This window comes from Rhinoderma darwinii, chromosome 9 (genome assembly GCF_050947455.1).
Source record: "Rhinoderma darwinii isolate aRhiDar2 chromosome 9, aRhiDar2.hap1, whole genome shotgun sequence".
Lineage (NCBI taxonomy): Eukaryota > Metazoa > Chordata > Amphibia > Anura > Rhinodermatidae > Rhinoderma > Rhinoderma darwinii.
Window position 1 is genome coordinate 72972570 of NC_134695.1, and position 16869 is coordinate 72989438.

General features: G+C 47.7%; 1 protein-coding gene across 2 annotated transcripts in view; it reads right to left on the reverse strand.

The window, feature by feature from the left end:
* The window catches only part of USP47 (ubiquitin specific peptidase 47), a 40251-nt gene that overhangs the window by 18563 nt on the left and 4819 nt on the right, over nt 1–16869 (reverse strand). For both annotated transcript variants that reach the window (XM_075838154.1, XM_075838153.1), the window contains exon 2: nt 271–462. In XM_075838154.1, the coding sequence (XP_075694269.1) occupies nt 271–462 (192 nt within the window). The remainder of the gene's footprint in view (nt 1–270; nt 463–16869) is intronic.

Below are 16869 nucleotides of genomic sequence, written 5' to 3' on the forward strand. Positions count from 1 at the left end.
AAAGGGAGAGAGTCATCCATTTTTACAACGCAGAACGGACGGAGAGGTGCGGATCATTTTAATCTCCACGGTCGGCCTCTAATGCAGTGGTGTCAAACTACAAATCCCAGGCATTCCCTGGATGCTGCATGCTTCTAAGGCATGCTGGGAGTTGTAGTTTAACAGTTGGAGACCAACAGGTTTGACACGTGTGCTGTAATGTGATCAGCCGGTATAGGTTTCATCATTAGGTGTATGGTTCGCTTTATACATGGGGGATGGGAAACTCACCATGTCGCCATTACCAAACTTCAGGCTGAAGGTGCCGCTCACGTAGCCCACTTTACTGGCCACATCCTCATACAGCTGGCGCACGGAGGTGGAGGCCGGGAGGTTCAGGGTGATCCGCTCATTGATGCTTCTGCAGCTGGTGGTGTCTTGTACTATGCACAGCACTCTCGGTTCATCAGCAGCATTTTCAATCTGGGAGAGAAAAAAAAAAAAAAAGCGAAAGCAAAAAATTATTCTCCGTGATTGAGCAGCGAGGAGTTCGCACGCAGCCGCAGGTTAGTAGGACGAAATCTGAATGCGGGAAAACATGCCGCTCTCCTATACAAGGTGCCACAAAATAACCTTGTGATGTCAGTAGTCCAACCTTTCTATAATCAGAGGTTCTGCAACGTGATCATGTGCTGCCCACAGCTGCAGGACCTGTTACAATGTACCAGAGCACGCTCTTACATCCAGCACTGCAGCGGTGTCTGTGCACATGATCAGGACAGGTCCTCACCCTTTGTAAACAAAGATGCTTCCATTCACAGGCAGCAAGCAAGGATCTTTAAAATGGTGAGCAATTGAAAAAGAAAGTGGTATAGTTAATTGAGGATGTTTTGTGTGCAGCATAACGTCTAAGTAACATGGGTAGGTTTTGGAAGTGATCATACTGCGATCAGGCTCATACCGCAATCAATCATCAGGCTCACACCGCAATCGATCATCAGGCTCACACCGCAATCGATCATCAGGCTCACACCGCAATCGATCATCAGGCTCACACCGCAATCGATCATCAGGCTCACACCGCAATCGATCATCAGGCTCACACCGCAATCGATCATCAGGCTCACACCGCAATCGATCATCAGGCTCACACCGCAATCGATCATCAGGCTCACACCGCAATCGATCATCAGGCTCACACCGCAATCGATCATCAGGCTCACACCGCAATCGATCATCAGGCTCACACCGCAATCGATCATCAGGCTCACACCGCAATCGATCATCAGGCTCACACCGCAATCGATCATCAGGCTCACACCGCAATCGATCATCAGGCTCACACCGCAATCGATCATCAGGCTCACACTGCGCGATCATCAGGCTCACACTGCGCGATCATCAGGCTCACACTGCGCGATCATCAGGCTCACACTGCGCGATCATCAGGCTCACACTGCGCGATCATCAGGCTCACACTGCGCGATCATCAGGCTCACACTGCGCGATCATCAGGCTCACACTGCGCGATCATCAGGCTCACACTGCGCGATCATCAGGCTCACACTGCGCGATCATCAGGCTCACACTGCGCGATCATCAGGCTCACACTGCGCGATCATCAGGCTCACACTGCGCGATCATCAGGCTCACACTGCGCGATCATCAGGCTCACACTGCGCGATCATCAGGCTCACACTGCGCGATCATCAGGCTCACACTGCGCGATCATCAGGCTCACACTGCGCGATCATCAGGCTCACACTGCGCGATCATCAGGCTCACACTGCGCGATCATCAGGCTCACACTGCGCGATCATCAGGCTCACACTGCGCGATCATCAGGCTCACACTGCGCGATCATCAGGCTCACACTGCGCGATCATCAGGCTCACACTGCGCGATCATCAGGCTCACACTGCGCGATCATCAGGCTCACACTGCGCGATCATCAGGCTCACACTGCGCGATCATCAGGCTCATATCTCGGCCACTGTACAGCTTTCTACAATCACAGGGTCTATAGATTTGCAGGCGGTTCTGCAGCCGCCTATGTGGTTTAGGCCTCATGCACACCAGAGTTTTGCGGCTCTGTACACCCTCTAGAAGCATAGGAAGGTTTTTCCTGTTCCATATGAACCAGAGAGAAAAAAAAAATAAAAAAAATGGTGCCTTCTTGCATTGGACGCCATACTACAGAGCTAGGAGAATACCTAGCGTGATATAACGCATACAGGAGGAGCGCACATGGCTGTAGTACGGAGCCGCAGGGACTCCATAGGTCAGCGTGCACACAGCTTTATGTAAAGTGTCCAACATCACAGACTTCACGCAGGGTTAATTGTATCCCAGACAATAGACGACGTGTTAGATTCCAGGAGCATGCGGCACGGGGTCTCGTCCTCCACAACACACAGGGTGAGGGTCCCGCAGGACAGACAACTACCTGGGAGAACTTCTTCTTCATCTCATTAAAGATACTTTGTCTGCAACTCCAAAACATTCCCTAGGGTGGAAACAAGTGGGTGAAAATGGCGCATGACATCAGAGGATTCATATCCTACAGCACATGGACTAACGGTGGTCAACACATTATGGGGGCCTCAGATCGACCTCATCAGGGGGCGCACGTTACAGGCCCTCACCCCTCCAGTCTGCAGCGATCGTGGTCAGTCTAACAATCTATGGATGGTGTGAAAGCAGCTACAGGAGCGCGCCCAGGGGGGGCCATTAGTCAAACTCCCACCAAACATTTAGGGTCAGTTCAAGTGTTGCGTAAATAGTTCGGATTTTCCGCAACGGATTTTGGAAAAATCGGTTCGATAATATAGTAGCGGCAGCGTGGAGGAGGTAGAACAAATCTTATCCACACGATGCAAAAATAATACACGCGGGGACAGCACCAAAGGGCAGCTTGTACCCCTGGGTCGCCAGCCGCTCACCATTGCTCCGGGGACCCATTCACATTCTATAGGGGAAAAAAATCGGAGTCCTAGTCCCAGCCCTGGGTGTAGCCATAGGACCTAGAGCTCTCGGTATAGGGTCACAGCCCCTCCCATTTGGGAATTAGTGGTGGTGTCGTAACACTTTTGGCCGGACTTCCCCTTTAAGTCTCTTTACAGCGCAGAATTCTACAGCATAATATAAACCCTTTAATACGAGGATACGACAGGCCTTGTATGTCAAGTCGTCACCAGCTGCTCTTTTCCCCTGCAGCGCCCGCTACGGGTAAAATGTAGTATTACACGTGAAGGTACAGTCACGTTACAGTCAAACTGCGATTCTTGCAAAAATGACGCCAAAAAAATGCAATTTGAGTGAATCGTGCAAACAGACCCCAATAGATGGACGGCCTCAGGACCCCGGGGTGAGAGCAGCTGCTCCTGAGCGGCTCATAGACGGGGGTCCTGAGCGGCTCATAGACGGGGGTCCTGAGCGGCAGATCACCCCTCTATGACGGCCGCATTATCCTGACAAGTATTAAAATAAAGCGGAGCAGAGACGATGCGGGTGGTCTGTGATATGATTACCCCGGGTGGTGACTGTCACCTACACAGCTGATACAGGACAGACAGACAGCGGTGACCCCCCCCCCCCAGCTTTCAAATGATTAACACAAAAACATTTATAACCATGAAGAAGAAATACAAAAAAAAAAAAACCTGCCTGACCAAAGAAGAGGCAGAAATATCTGGAGACGAGACCACAAGATGGATCCGGCGTCCAGAGAGCGATGCGCCCGTAACCCCTGCAGCGCCGGACTTTACACAATCAATAGATGGTCTTTACCACTGATGTGTGTTTTGTGATGTTTCGCAATAAGTGACATTTCACGGCCGCAGATCCAGATTAGCAGGCGATGTACAAGGTGTAGTAGAAATGATCCGTTAATAAAAAAGGTCAAAATCGCAATGGACCGGATTTATAATACGCGCAGTAAACAGGAGGATACGACGAGACCCCACAGATCGCAGCCGCAGATGTAGAATTGTCGCCTGGGTTTTCCAATAAAAAGTTCCTAATGACTCAAGTTCTCTAGTTGCTGTCAGTGAATGGAATCCTTCACTGCTTACATTAAAGAGGACCGGTCAGCTCTCCTGATATGTCGGTTTAAGTAAATACTTGTAACTTCCCATAAAAAAAAAAAAAACACAATCCTGGAGCATCTTTTCTTAGAGCGCTGCATTGTGCGTCCCTCTGTTATTCCTCCTGGTATTCCCCTTGTCAGGGGGCGTGTCCCTATGGTCTGAGACGGAGCACTTATTAGTCAGTGTAGGCCTGTGTAGTGTCACACAGTTGTCAATTTATTCATAAATTTGCAGGAGGAATAACAGAGGAACGGCACAATGCACAGTACTAAGAAAAGATGATCAAGAACCGTTATTTTATGGGGGGATAGAAGTATTTAGCCGATGACCCATTTTCTTCATGTCCTGCTCTCACAGTACTAATAATGATTTCTATTCACTGACAGCACGCAGAGAACTTGAACATGGTGACAAATTTATAGGAGTTATAAGCCAAATCAGCTGAACCGACTTGACACGAGAGATGTATAGACAGTATTTTTCACTCTAGGGCTATTTGAAGAGTAACTGCACTTTCCAAAAACGTTTGATATTTCATAGAGAATTAGAAGTTTTGATTGGTGGGGTCCGGGTGCCGAGACCCCCAACGTCACTTAAACGCTCGTTAAGTTGAAAACAGCCCACATAGAACTTCTTAGTCAGTCTTCAGCCTAATGAGGGGCGCCAATCTCGGCGGAACGCTTCACCACCTTTGTTTCAGCGACATTGGGGGTCTCAGGATGGGGGGGGGGACGACGACGACGACACCCACGAATCAAAATTTCTGATATGTCTTTATGACATATCAAGAGTTTTTGGAAAGTACAGATATTCTTTATTAAAGTATAACAAAAGTTTTTTTTAAAAAGTTTAGACATGCCAGAATGACAGACGTTTTGAGTCTGAGCACGGAGACCCCCACAGATTACCAAAACGCAGCGCAGGAAGCCCCCAGGTGAGCGCCGTGCCACTTCGTTTCCGACGGGTTTTTTCCACGGAGCGGTTTGAAAGGGTCAATAGAAAGTCTACGAGTCCGTACACCACTCGCTCAGCATTGAGGAAAGTGGATAAGAAACAAAAGCGGCACAGCGCCCACCTGTGGTCTTCAGCCACTTTGTTTTGGTGATCGGTGGGGGGGGTCTCCGTGCTCGGACTCCACTGATCAAAACTTCTGACGAGTCACTATGACACGTCAAAAGTTTTTATAACTTTAGTTCCCCTTTCAGCCTATGTGGGATCGCTGCGACGCTGGAACCCGTTATCAGTACGGCGGCCGTGTAAGCAGAAACTGCGGCCAGCAGCAACTTCCAGGACTGAACTGCGACTTATCCCTCGTACAATCACTGGTATCAAACATTTCAGCCGACTGCCGTCATAGGATTATAGAGGAGCAGGAGCCATCGTTCCCTGCGTGCCAAGTATTACACCACCGTCCCAGCCTCCTCTGACGGACGCCAGGGTGCGTGCACATTAAACCCCATCTAGTCCGGGTGACAATTCCCAGGGCCACCACTAAAAAACTGCCACCCAGCTTTCCCAGACAGAAAAATCTACGTATTTCTATTTCAGCGAGGGGTCAAAGTAGAATTGTTGTCGGAGTGACAGCCGATGTGAGGGCCGTGATGTCAGCCATACTGAGGCTCACCCAGCTTTCCCAGATACATATACAACTAAGAAAAAGCAGAGGAAGACTGAGAGGCAATAAAGTGCGCTAAAATCAAGTCAATAACCGTATCCAGAGCGACTCTCAGCACTGGAGTACCGCAGGCGTGTATAGGAAACACAGGACGCCATTGACTGCGGCTCCCGGCAGTGACAACCCCCGTCTCTGGGAGACGTACAACGTAAGAAAGGCCGTCTGTACTGCACAACCTGTAGGCCGGTATACTGCTAGAATGGGGCGAACGGGACGCAACTGGGCCGCAGCGGACAAAACACAAAATTAAAAGGCACATACCCTTAAAGGGCTCCAAAACTTGTGATAGGGACACGTCAGGTTACAATTGGGGTCTGATCGGGTAAGAGGCTGAAGGTTATATAAGCCGCAGTATACATTATAACCACCCTGGGGCCATTACAGCACGCTGCTGGGCTCTCGTGACATGAACTACTCACAGGCTGGAGTATATATATATATATACACATACACACGGCACACAAGAAAATGGCGACAGCGCACTGCGAGCACGAACGCCACCTAAGCTGCTAAATATAAATCTGCATTACTGCCAAATCTACTTACAATAGGGAAGTTCTTAGCGCACGTTTTGATCAAATTGTGTGAGCCCACCTGCCACGACAAGACGACCTCTGTAAGGTGGGAACCTACGCTGCCCATACACCCAGAACGGAGATATATATAGTTATATCTCTATACTTACCACTCATACAAGACTCAAGGTCACCAGGACCAGCCCCAGGAGAAGAACTACAGAAATCCAGGCGACTCAACACAAGGCAGGAGGTTACGCAGAATAATAAAACATTGAATAATCTTCATAGACACGAGAGCCGCGCCCGGGGGGGGGGGGGGGTTGGGGGGGGGAACTCACCTGACTGAGGATTATTAGTCTGAACTCATCCTTAGATTTGGAACAAGACAGGAAGAGATTGATGAAGAACCGCAGCATCGAGGAGCCAGAGCCGCGGCTCATTTTCAGCACTTTCCTTTATGGCAAGAAGGGCCAGTGAACAGCTCAGGCCGGCCCGCGAGGGCATCTTTCACCATGCCAAGATCCCTGAGCGCCAATGAATGAGTAACCAACGGCAAGTGACAGACCGCTAAATCCTCGGCCTGGACGGGACGTCCGGAGTTTTTGGGCAATGGAAAGTCGAGATTTACTTAGTGTTCCTGCCTAGAAAGTTTCTTGCTCGCCCGCTCCTTATCTGCAAGACTTTGAGCTGCGAGCTCCACTCCGAGCAATATAACGTACGCTATAAAACACGTCACCAGGAGGACACAGAATGGAATCTAAACTGCCGGCTGAAGAGGGAAAAGATTAAACGTCCGCAATGGTCAACGCCGCGGTGACCGCCAGTAAGCTGTCAATCATTGAAAGGATCGGAGGATCTCCGGGCGCTCCTGCATACTGACAGCATCCCGATCAATGCATGGATGGAAGAAAAAGGAAGAACTCGTTCCACTCCTCCTGTCAACTACGTATACAGACCGAAAAAGAATCACACACAACCTCCACGGCTTCTAAAAACCAAGCACCCAGCTTTCCCAGACCCCCGAACAGCAAATCCAACTAAAGATGCAGCAATATATCCAGTGACCCCACATTCAAGTATCTGCCATTCAGAAAAGAGCTGTAATGTGGCCATATAGTTTGTCACCCAACTTTCCCAGAGACAGAAAACCAAGGAACAACGTACATTATATTTTATATGTCCATCCAATGAGATTCCGATAATTCACCATTCACTGCTGCAGAAAGTCTGATAATCCGGCCCTGAATTCTAGCACAGGATTACGATATAATGTGGAGTTTCACAAGAGCAGAAACAGAAAGCTCCGACAATGAGGAAATCCCAAACTGCAGATTTCCTAGTAACGCTTTATATTTCTATTTATGCCCAATAATCCAGAATATTTGATAATCCAGCAGCTATCAGATCCTATTGAGGAGATCCCCCCCCCCTAATAAACTACCGCAGCTAAGGGGGCCGTCTGGCCTGAAAACCGTCATCAAGTATCACGAGTCTCTCCCACAAGCTGCCCCGGGTCCTCCCGACTGCCCCAGGATTGAACGCCGCTCCTCGCCGTCCACGGTTTACAGCGGAGACTTCACACTCCTCCAGTTATTCTATGGTCAAACCTTCTAGTGACGAGCAGCAGGAAGAAGTCAGACAGGTCACTCGCACGGAACACTGCGGGCGTGTGGGGCGTCACAATACTGGAGGTGGTTTTTCTTCTTTTTGTTTTATATTCACAGTCCGGAAAGAAACAGATTATTGGAATTTCCCTCAAGAGCCGGCGCTACAGCCATACAAACCTTGTTTCTATTATGCAGCGATGACCGTTTTTCTGGATACGGCCTGCAGTGTAAAGAACGGAGGTTTTCATAGGTATACAGATAAGCAGTTAATGATACATTAATATACATGGAATTAGTGCTGAATCTTTGGGGTGTTCTGTGCATAATACGAAAGTATTCACGGATATGACGGCCCGCGGCTCAGTTCACATCAGTTTAGAGCCGGAGTTACAACGGAAGGCTGCGACGCTATATAAAAAAAGAAACCTGTGTACCGCGCAGTATACATTCTGTACCGTATCCATCTGTATACGCCGGTTGGGGGTTTACGAAGAGAGTGGCCCAAGGACGCACGTGTATCAGGGAGTCGGGAGGAGCAGCTCTCAAGTGACCGCCATCTTTACTTCGCTTGTGCATCCCAAGTCTTTATGGCTTTTATTACCGATTAATCGCTCCTTATAATAAAGAGACGAGACAAATCCCCCGACTCCCTGCACAGCAATTCATTTGGGATAGACCTTGAGAATTGGGAATATGATCGGCAGGTCCAATGACGCAGAAGAGCAGAGCGCCCGCCGAGTGTCACCGGACTACCAGCACGGCCCTTCACGGCGCCCGGTGAGGGACGGCGGCACAGGGAGACGATCGCATGTTCCTTCTCTACCAGTGCTCTTACACAGAAATCAGAACTTGGCAAGAGACGCAGAGGAAGAGCTCGCCGGGCGCCTCTCGCGGGGGTTACACGAGAACAGGAGGAAATCCCCAGCGCTGGACACAGAGGTATCACCGCTCAGCTAAGACCGCACTTCAGGGATTAACATCCATAATTCCCTCCAGCGTTTGACAGATTAGAACTCTGCTGAAAAGGAAAGCGCCGCTGCGGGTATCAAAGCCAAGAACGGCACGAGAAATAATCTCAACCTGCCGGAGATGCCCCGTAAACAGTCGCCGTCTGCCAAGTGGTCGAAAGAGCGGAAAGCCCCCGGGTAGTGACTTTATATGGCCGATCATAGCGGTGCCCTAAAAAAACGGCAGAATATAGGCAGCAGGTCAGTATTGAGCGCTGTTCACATCACGTTTGGGCTGCAGGTTTATCTGGGGAAAGCTACAAAACGTACAAGCGCAACGTGTCCATAATGATCCATTCCCAGACGGAGACCAAAAGAGGGTCCTACAGGCCACCGTCCGTTGTACAGCCGGAAAATACAAACAATGGATTAGCGTATAGACTACACTATACCGCCCCGCAGAGTCCAGTAAACACGTATACGTTTCTTTAACATGGCACCCTACGGGTGACGGATGCCATTATAACCTATGGGAGACGGGTGCCAGCGTATGGAATTGATTAATGGGATATGGCACGAGCATTTCATGACGTAGACGTTACACGGGTGCCATCAGAACCTACGGAGGACAGATGCAATAAACGGACACTCAACAGTCGCCCTCGGACTAGAACGGGATCCATTTAACATCATTAACTCTCCCGACCCTTTTTTATCAGGTTTTCTTTATAGGAAGTCGGTCAGCAGAAATTTACCCATCAGACCGAGGAACATAGAGCAGCCTCGCCTCAATCTCACCTTTGTTTCCTTTTTCCATTGGTGCCTCCGGTGCAAAGAAAATCATTTATTCAGAATATACAAATGAGCTTTTTGGAGAAACGAGGGCGTCACCGCTGCGCCAAAATTCTGTCTTCTTTCCCCAGTCCCTCCCTCCCTTCTTTGATTGACAGGGACCATACAGTGTAAAAGCCGAGTTCATGCCTAACTCCGTATTCTTCTGAGCGCGCGCACTCCATAATCAGCGCATGCGCAGTACATACTTGACGATTCACCGGGCTAAATCGGCTGTGCAGCGCCTGGGCCGGTCACGTCACACTACACCCTTTTCTGCTCTGCGATGCTGTGGTCCGCCTCTCCTGGCTGTAGCGTGATGTAATCGGCGCAGGTGCAGCACAGACGATTTAGCCCAGTGAAACATGACGTACGTACAGCGCATGCACTGATTATGAAGCAGAGGCGTGCGCGCGCGCTCAGGAGAATGTTCTTACATTCCCTGGCCCCTGTCAATCACAGAAAGAAGGGAGAGACTGGGGGAAGAGGAGGGAATTTAGGAGCAGCGGTGACGTCCTCGTTTCCCCAAAAAGCTCATTTACATATTCTGAATAAAGTGATTTTCTCGGCACCGGAGGCCCCAGTGGAAAAAGGAAATAAAGGGGAGATTAACGCGGCTTCCATTATAACCTACGGGCGACGGCTACGATTACGCACCCGCCACCCTAAGCTGAACGTATAAAACAGGAGCTTTACCCCACGTGTATATCGCATGTAGGCAAAAAATGTCATGTGCCTATTCCCACAGGTGCTGCCTTGTATACCGGCCACATCGGGACGTCCAGCACTCCGGCTACATTCACACGAACGTAGCCCACCTCGGACGGCCGCATGGTCACGGACCCCCCCCCCCCCCATAGACTAGTGCGTGATACGCAGGAAAACAGGACACACATCACACGCTCCACTGAAACAACGACCCCATTGACATACATGCGTCCGTGTGATGGAGGTTGTTTTAACGGCCGTCACACGGACGAGATTCACGTTGGTGTGAACGGGCCCTTATCTTGAGGTGTTTTGGACCCTCCTGCTCCATTGATCAGACGCGATCACTCCAGGGTTAGTTCTGGGGTCTAATACACTGCGGTAAGTCACATGATCCTGCTGGAACTAAATTGGGCAACGTTTTGTCCATCGGTGCCAGGGAACAATTACAGGTGATGAAGCATGAACTCCAGTCTTCTGGCCTCTGCTGTCTGCACGGAACACTCTGGGGGGCTGCAGGGGGTCCCTCATCTCCCACTATAACAGTTGTGGGGTGAGCCGCGGGTTGGTGCGGGGGCCGTTATTAGGACAGCTGCTCGTCACACGTGCTGCATTATCAGGCGGCCGGCAAAACACAGCGTTCTACCATCTGCTGACCAAAAACTGGACATGATCAGACAACGGACATTGCAGATAAAGGAGCCGGAGCTGGAGTTACCCAACTATTCATAGAGCAGAATGGGGAGGAGGGGGAGGGGGTGGAGGTGCTCAGATCCCACAATCCTGCACCACATTACTGGGGGCATCAGAGCGGAGGAGCAGGTGACACCACGCGGTATAAATATAGCCGGACGCATCCCGGCCAACGCTCGCCACTAAACAGCTGCCTGCACGGAGAGAAGAGCGGCCGAGCACCACGGGACACCGTCCACTGATCAGAGACCAGGAGGCCGGGCTTAAAGGGCCAGTAACCCCAACAGTCTAAAGCTTATAATAGTACAGCAGTGATATAAGAGGAGCGGCTGATATCAGTCACATATATAGATGTAAGGAGTGGAGGATATAATAGTACAGCAGTGATATAAGAGGAGCGGCTGATATCAGTCACATATATAGATGTAAGGACTGGAGGATATAATAGTACAGCAGTGTTATAAGAGGAGCGGCTGATATCAGTCACACATATAGATGTAAGGACTGGAGGATATAATAGTACAGCAGTGATATAAGAGGAGCGGCTGATATCAGTCACATATATAGATGTAAGGACTGGAGGATATAATAGTACAGCAGTGATATAAGAGGAGCGGCTGATATCAGTCACATATACAGATGTAAGGACTGGAGGATATAATAGTACAGCAGTGATATAAGAGGAGCGGCTGATATCAGTCACATATATAGATGTAAGGACTGGAGGATATAATAGTACAGCAGTGATATAAGAGGAGCGGCTGATATCAGTCACACATATAGATGTAAGGACTGGAGGATATAATAGTACAGCAGTGACATAAGAGGAGCGGCTGATATCAGTCACATATATAGATGTAAGGACTGGAGGATATAATAGTACAGCAGTGTTATAGGAGGAGCGGCTGATATCAGTCACATATATAGATGTAAGGACTGGAGGATATAATAGTACAGCAGTGTTATAGGAGGAGCGGCTGATATCAGTCACATATATAGATGTAAGGACTGGAGGATATAATAGTACAGCAGTGATATAAGAGGAGCGGCTGATATCAGTCACATATATAGATGTAAGGACTGGAGGATATAATAGTACAGCAGTGATATAAGAGGAGCGGCTGATATCAGTCACATATATAGATGTAAGGACTGGAGGGTATAATAGTACAGCAGTGTTATAAGAGGAGCGGCTGATATCAGTCACATATATAGATGTAAGGACTGGAGGATATAATAGTACAGCAGTGATATGAGGAGCGGCTGATATCAGTCACATATATAGATGTAAGGACTGGAGGATATAATAGTACAGCAGTGTTATACGAGGAGCGGCTGATATCAGTCACATATATATATAGATGTAAGGACTGGAGGATATAATAGTACAGCAGTGATATAGGAGGAGCGGCTGATATCAGTCACATATATAGATGTAAGGACTGGAGGATATAATAGTACAGCAGTGATATAAGAGGAGCGGCTGATATCAGTCACATATATAGATGTAAGGAGTGGAGGATATAATAGTACAGCAGTGATATAAGAGGAGCGGCTGATATCAGTCACATATATAGATGTAAGGACTGGAGGATATAATAGTACAGCAGTGATATAAGAGGAGCGGCTGATATCAGTCACATATATAGATGTAAGGACTGCAGGATATAATAGTACAGCAGTGATATAACAGGAGCGGCTGATATAAGTCACATATATAGATATAAGGACTGGAGGATATAATAGTACAGCAGTGATATAAGAGGAGCGGCTGATATCAGTCACATATATAGATGTAAGGACTGGAGGATATAATAGTACAGCAGTGATATAAGAGGAGCGGCTGATATCAGTCACATATATAGATGTAAGGACTGGAGGATATAATAGTACAGCAGTGATATAAGAGGAGCGGCTGATATCAGTCACATATATAGATGTAAGGACTGGAGGATATAATAGTACAGCAGTGATATAAGAGGAGCGACTGATATCAGTCACACATATAGATGTAAGGACTGGAGGATATAATAGTACAGCAGTGATATAAGAGGAGTGGCTGATATCAGTCACATATATATAGATGTAAGGACTGGAGGATATAATAGTACAGCAGTGTTATAAGAGGAGCGGCTGATATCAGTCACATATATAGATGTAAGGACTGGAGGATATAATAGTACAGCAGTGATATAAGAGGAGCGGCTGATATCAGTCACACATATAGATGTAAGGACTGGAGGATATAATAGTACAGCAGTGATATAAGAGGAGTGGCTGATATCAGTCACATATATATAGATGTAAGGACTGGAGGATATAATAGTACAGCAGTGTTATAAGAGGAGCGGCTGATATCAGTCACATATATAGATGTAAGGACTGGAGGATATAATAGTACAGCAGTGATATAAGAGGAGCGGCTGATATCAGTCACATATATATAGATGTAAGGACTGGAGGATATAATAGTACAGCAGTGATATAAGAGGAGCGGCTGATATCAGACACATATATAGATGTAAGGACTGGGGGATATAATAGTACAGCAGTGATATAAGAGGAGCGGCTGATATCAGTCACATATATAGATGTAAGGACTGGAGGATATAATAGTACAGCAGTGATATAAGAGGAGCGGCTGATATCAGTCACATATGATGTAATGTCTCTGGAGGATATAATAGTACAGCAGTGATATAAGAGGAGCGGCTGATATCAGTCACATATATAGATGTAAGGACTGGAGGATATAATAGTACAGCAGGGATATAAGAGGAGCGGCCGATATCAGTCACATATATAGATGTAAGGCCTGGAGGATATAATAGTACAGCAGTGATATAAGAGGAGTGGCTGATATCAGGCACATATATAGATGTAAGGACTGGAGGATATAATAGTACAGCAGTGATATAAGAGGAGCGGCTGATATCAGTCACATATATAGATGTAAGGACTGGAGGATATAATAGTACAGCAGTGATATAAGAGGAGCGGCTGATATCAGTCACATATATAGATGTAAGGACTGGAGGATATAATAGTACAGCAGTGATATAACAGGAGCGGCTGATATCAGTCACATATATAGATGTAAGGAGTGGAGGGTATAATAGTACAGCAGTGATATAAGAGGAGCGGCTGATATCAGTCACATATATAGATGTAAGGACTGGAGGATATAATAGTACAGCAGTGATATAACAGGAGCGGCTGATATCAGTCACATATATAGATGTAAGGACTGGAGGGTATAATAGTACAGCAGTGATATAAGAGGAGCGGCTGATATCAGTCACATATATAGATGTAAGGACTGGAGGGTATAATAGTACAACAGTGATATAAGAGGAGCGGCTGATATCAGTCACATATATAGATGTAAGGACTGGAGGATATAATAGTACAGCAGTGATATAACAGGAGCGGCTGATATCAGTCACATATATAGATGTAAGGACTGGAGGATATAACAGTACAGCAGTGTTATAAGAGGGTTAGAAGAGTCCCTTGATAATAAGCAGATCACAATATGTCCCCCTACTGGGACCCCCAGCGATCAGCTGTAATCTGTGGGGAAACCTGGAAGTGTTCAGTTTCCCTGCAGCGCCACCACAGGAGAAATGAAGTATTACACAGTGTCCATTCATATCGATGTGTTGTCTGTGTAATGCAGGACAGGTCAGAGAGAGAGACGCTCTATGTAACTGCTCTCCACCCTGACCAAATGATGAGGACCCCCCTCTATTACCCAGAACTCACTAATAGGGTGTATGGAAATTGTTCTTTTTTTTACACTGGACAAGCACCTTAACAACAGGGATGACAATTTGCAGTTTGTACATTTTTTAGTATGTCCTAGAAATGGTCGGCTCGACAAGGGTAAGTTCACACATTGCAGAAATCCCGTGGTCTTCCCGCAATGTATTTAGTTGTGGAAAAGCGGCAGAACACAGAAACAGCAGAGCGGATGATAACGGAAGCAATGTCATCCACACGCTGCGGAAAAAACGCTCAGAAATTGACCTGCAATGCGTTTTTTTAATCCGCAGCCTGTCAATTGTATTTACGTGATCACCACTTTTCTGCTGCGGGTTTTCTCCATTGAGGAGGTAAAACCCGCAACAAATAGGAGGATGCTGCATTTTTTGTAGCTGAAAAGCCGTGATTCCGCCACAAAAAAACGACACTCAGAAAAAATAATAAAAATTCCTCACATTTACCCAGAACTCTGTGCTCCTTCATCCAACCCGGCCTCCTGGGCGGACGTTTCAGGCTGCAGGGGCCACGTGGGTTTAAACGTCTCCTCGGAGGCCGGGCTGCGGGACGTCAGAGGGGAACCATGTGGGGGTTTTTTATGTGCAGTTTTCCGCAGCGGACATTCGGGACAAAAAAAACTGCAGGCGGACACCCGGTTAACCTTAATGCAGCGTGTCCGCCCGGTGTGAACACAGCCCAAGGCCTTATTTACACGTCCGTGATACGCGTGTTTAAATCACGCACGTCGCACGGACCTATGTAAGTGAATGGGGCCATTCAGACATTCCGTGTTTTTCACGCAGCGCGTGTCTCACTGCATGTCCTATACTTGAGCGTTTTTTGCGCATCACGGACGCACATCCGTGCGCTGTGCGCGATTCGTGCAACAGTTGCTCAAGAAATTAGGGGAAAAAGAAAAACCTCCTTCATTTCATTTTGTAAACATCAAAACCGCGTGACATACGGACGCCATACGTGCGAAAATAACGCAGACACGCAGCAAACACCGATGACACACGGAACTGCAACGTGCGCAAAACGCACACGCTCGTGTAAATAAGGCCTAAAGCCGAAGACTCTTCTTTCTAGCGATCAGTGAAGATCTCATCCCCCGACTGTCTATAAATCCGCCCCATTCTCTCTACATTAAGAAGTTTCCCAGAATTCCTGCATGTGAAAAGTTTTGCACTTTCTAATATACTTTAGGGGAGTTTTAATCGAAATTGGTTGCTATAGGCAACCGCTCCAATCAGGCCGCAGCTTCCAAAACTAGATAGAAGATATTTGCAAAGTTCAACAACTTTCTAATATACTTTGTGCTTCATTTATTCGTACCATTAACGTGATCTATCCTTGCTGTCAGTGAATGGAAACATTCAATGTCTGAAAACCCTGTAAAGATCCAATAATTCTCGCAGCGGCCAGCGACGGTACGGCGTAGGTTGGAGCTACGGTTCTGGAGTCCGGGACCGGATTATTGCAAAGAACATATTGGAAAGAACGGGTCGCATCCAGTCCGCTCGGATAGGCGATAAAATGATATATTTATTGTTCCTTGGCGATAAATCACTACGAATGCTCAGAATCTTCTGATAATCACCACATATAACCTCGTGTCATCAGTATGGCGCTGCGGTATAATAATAGCTACTTATCTCATGCCCCATTATATCCAGATACCAGGGATAACCAATGCCACTGACTAGTAAGGTGAACGGGCATGTAACGGTAAGGCCATGTTCACATCTGCGTCACACCACTCCGTCAGAGCAGCAGCGCAAGGCACCCCCGGTGGCTGACGGAACCCATTGACTATAACCCCTTAACGTCATGACACATACATGTACATGACAGCCGTTAAGGGGCGGTATGTATCGGGCTCACGGGCTGAGCGTGCTCCATACTCCGCGGCCGTGTCATACAGCAGACACTTCACTGCAATGATCAAAAGATCAGTTTGATTCCACCCGTTTAAGACCTTAAACGCCGCGGTCAATCGCAACCGAAGCATTTAAATTGTTAGAATCAGGGGGGCGCCCCCCTCCAATGACGCGATCGGTG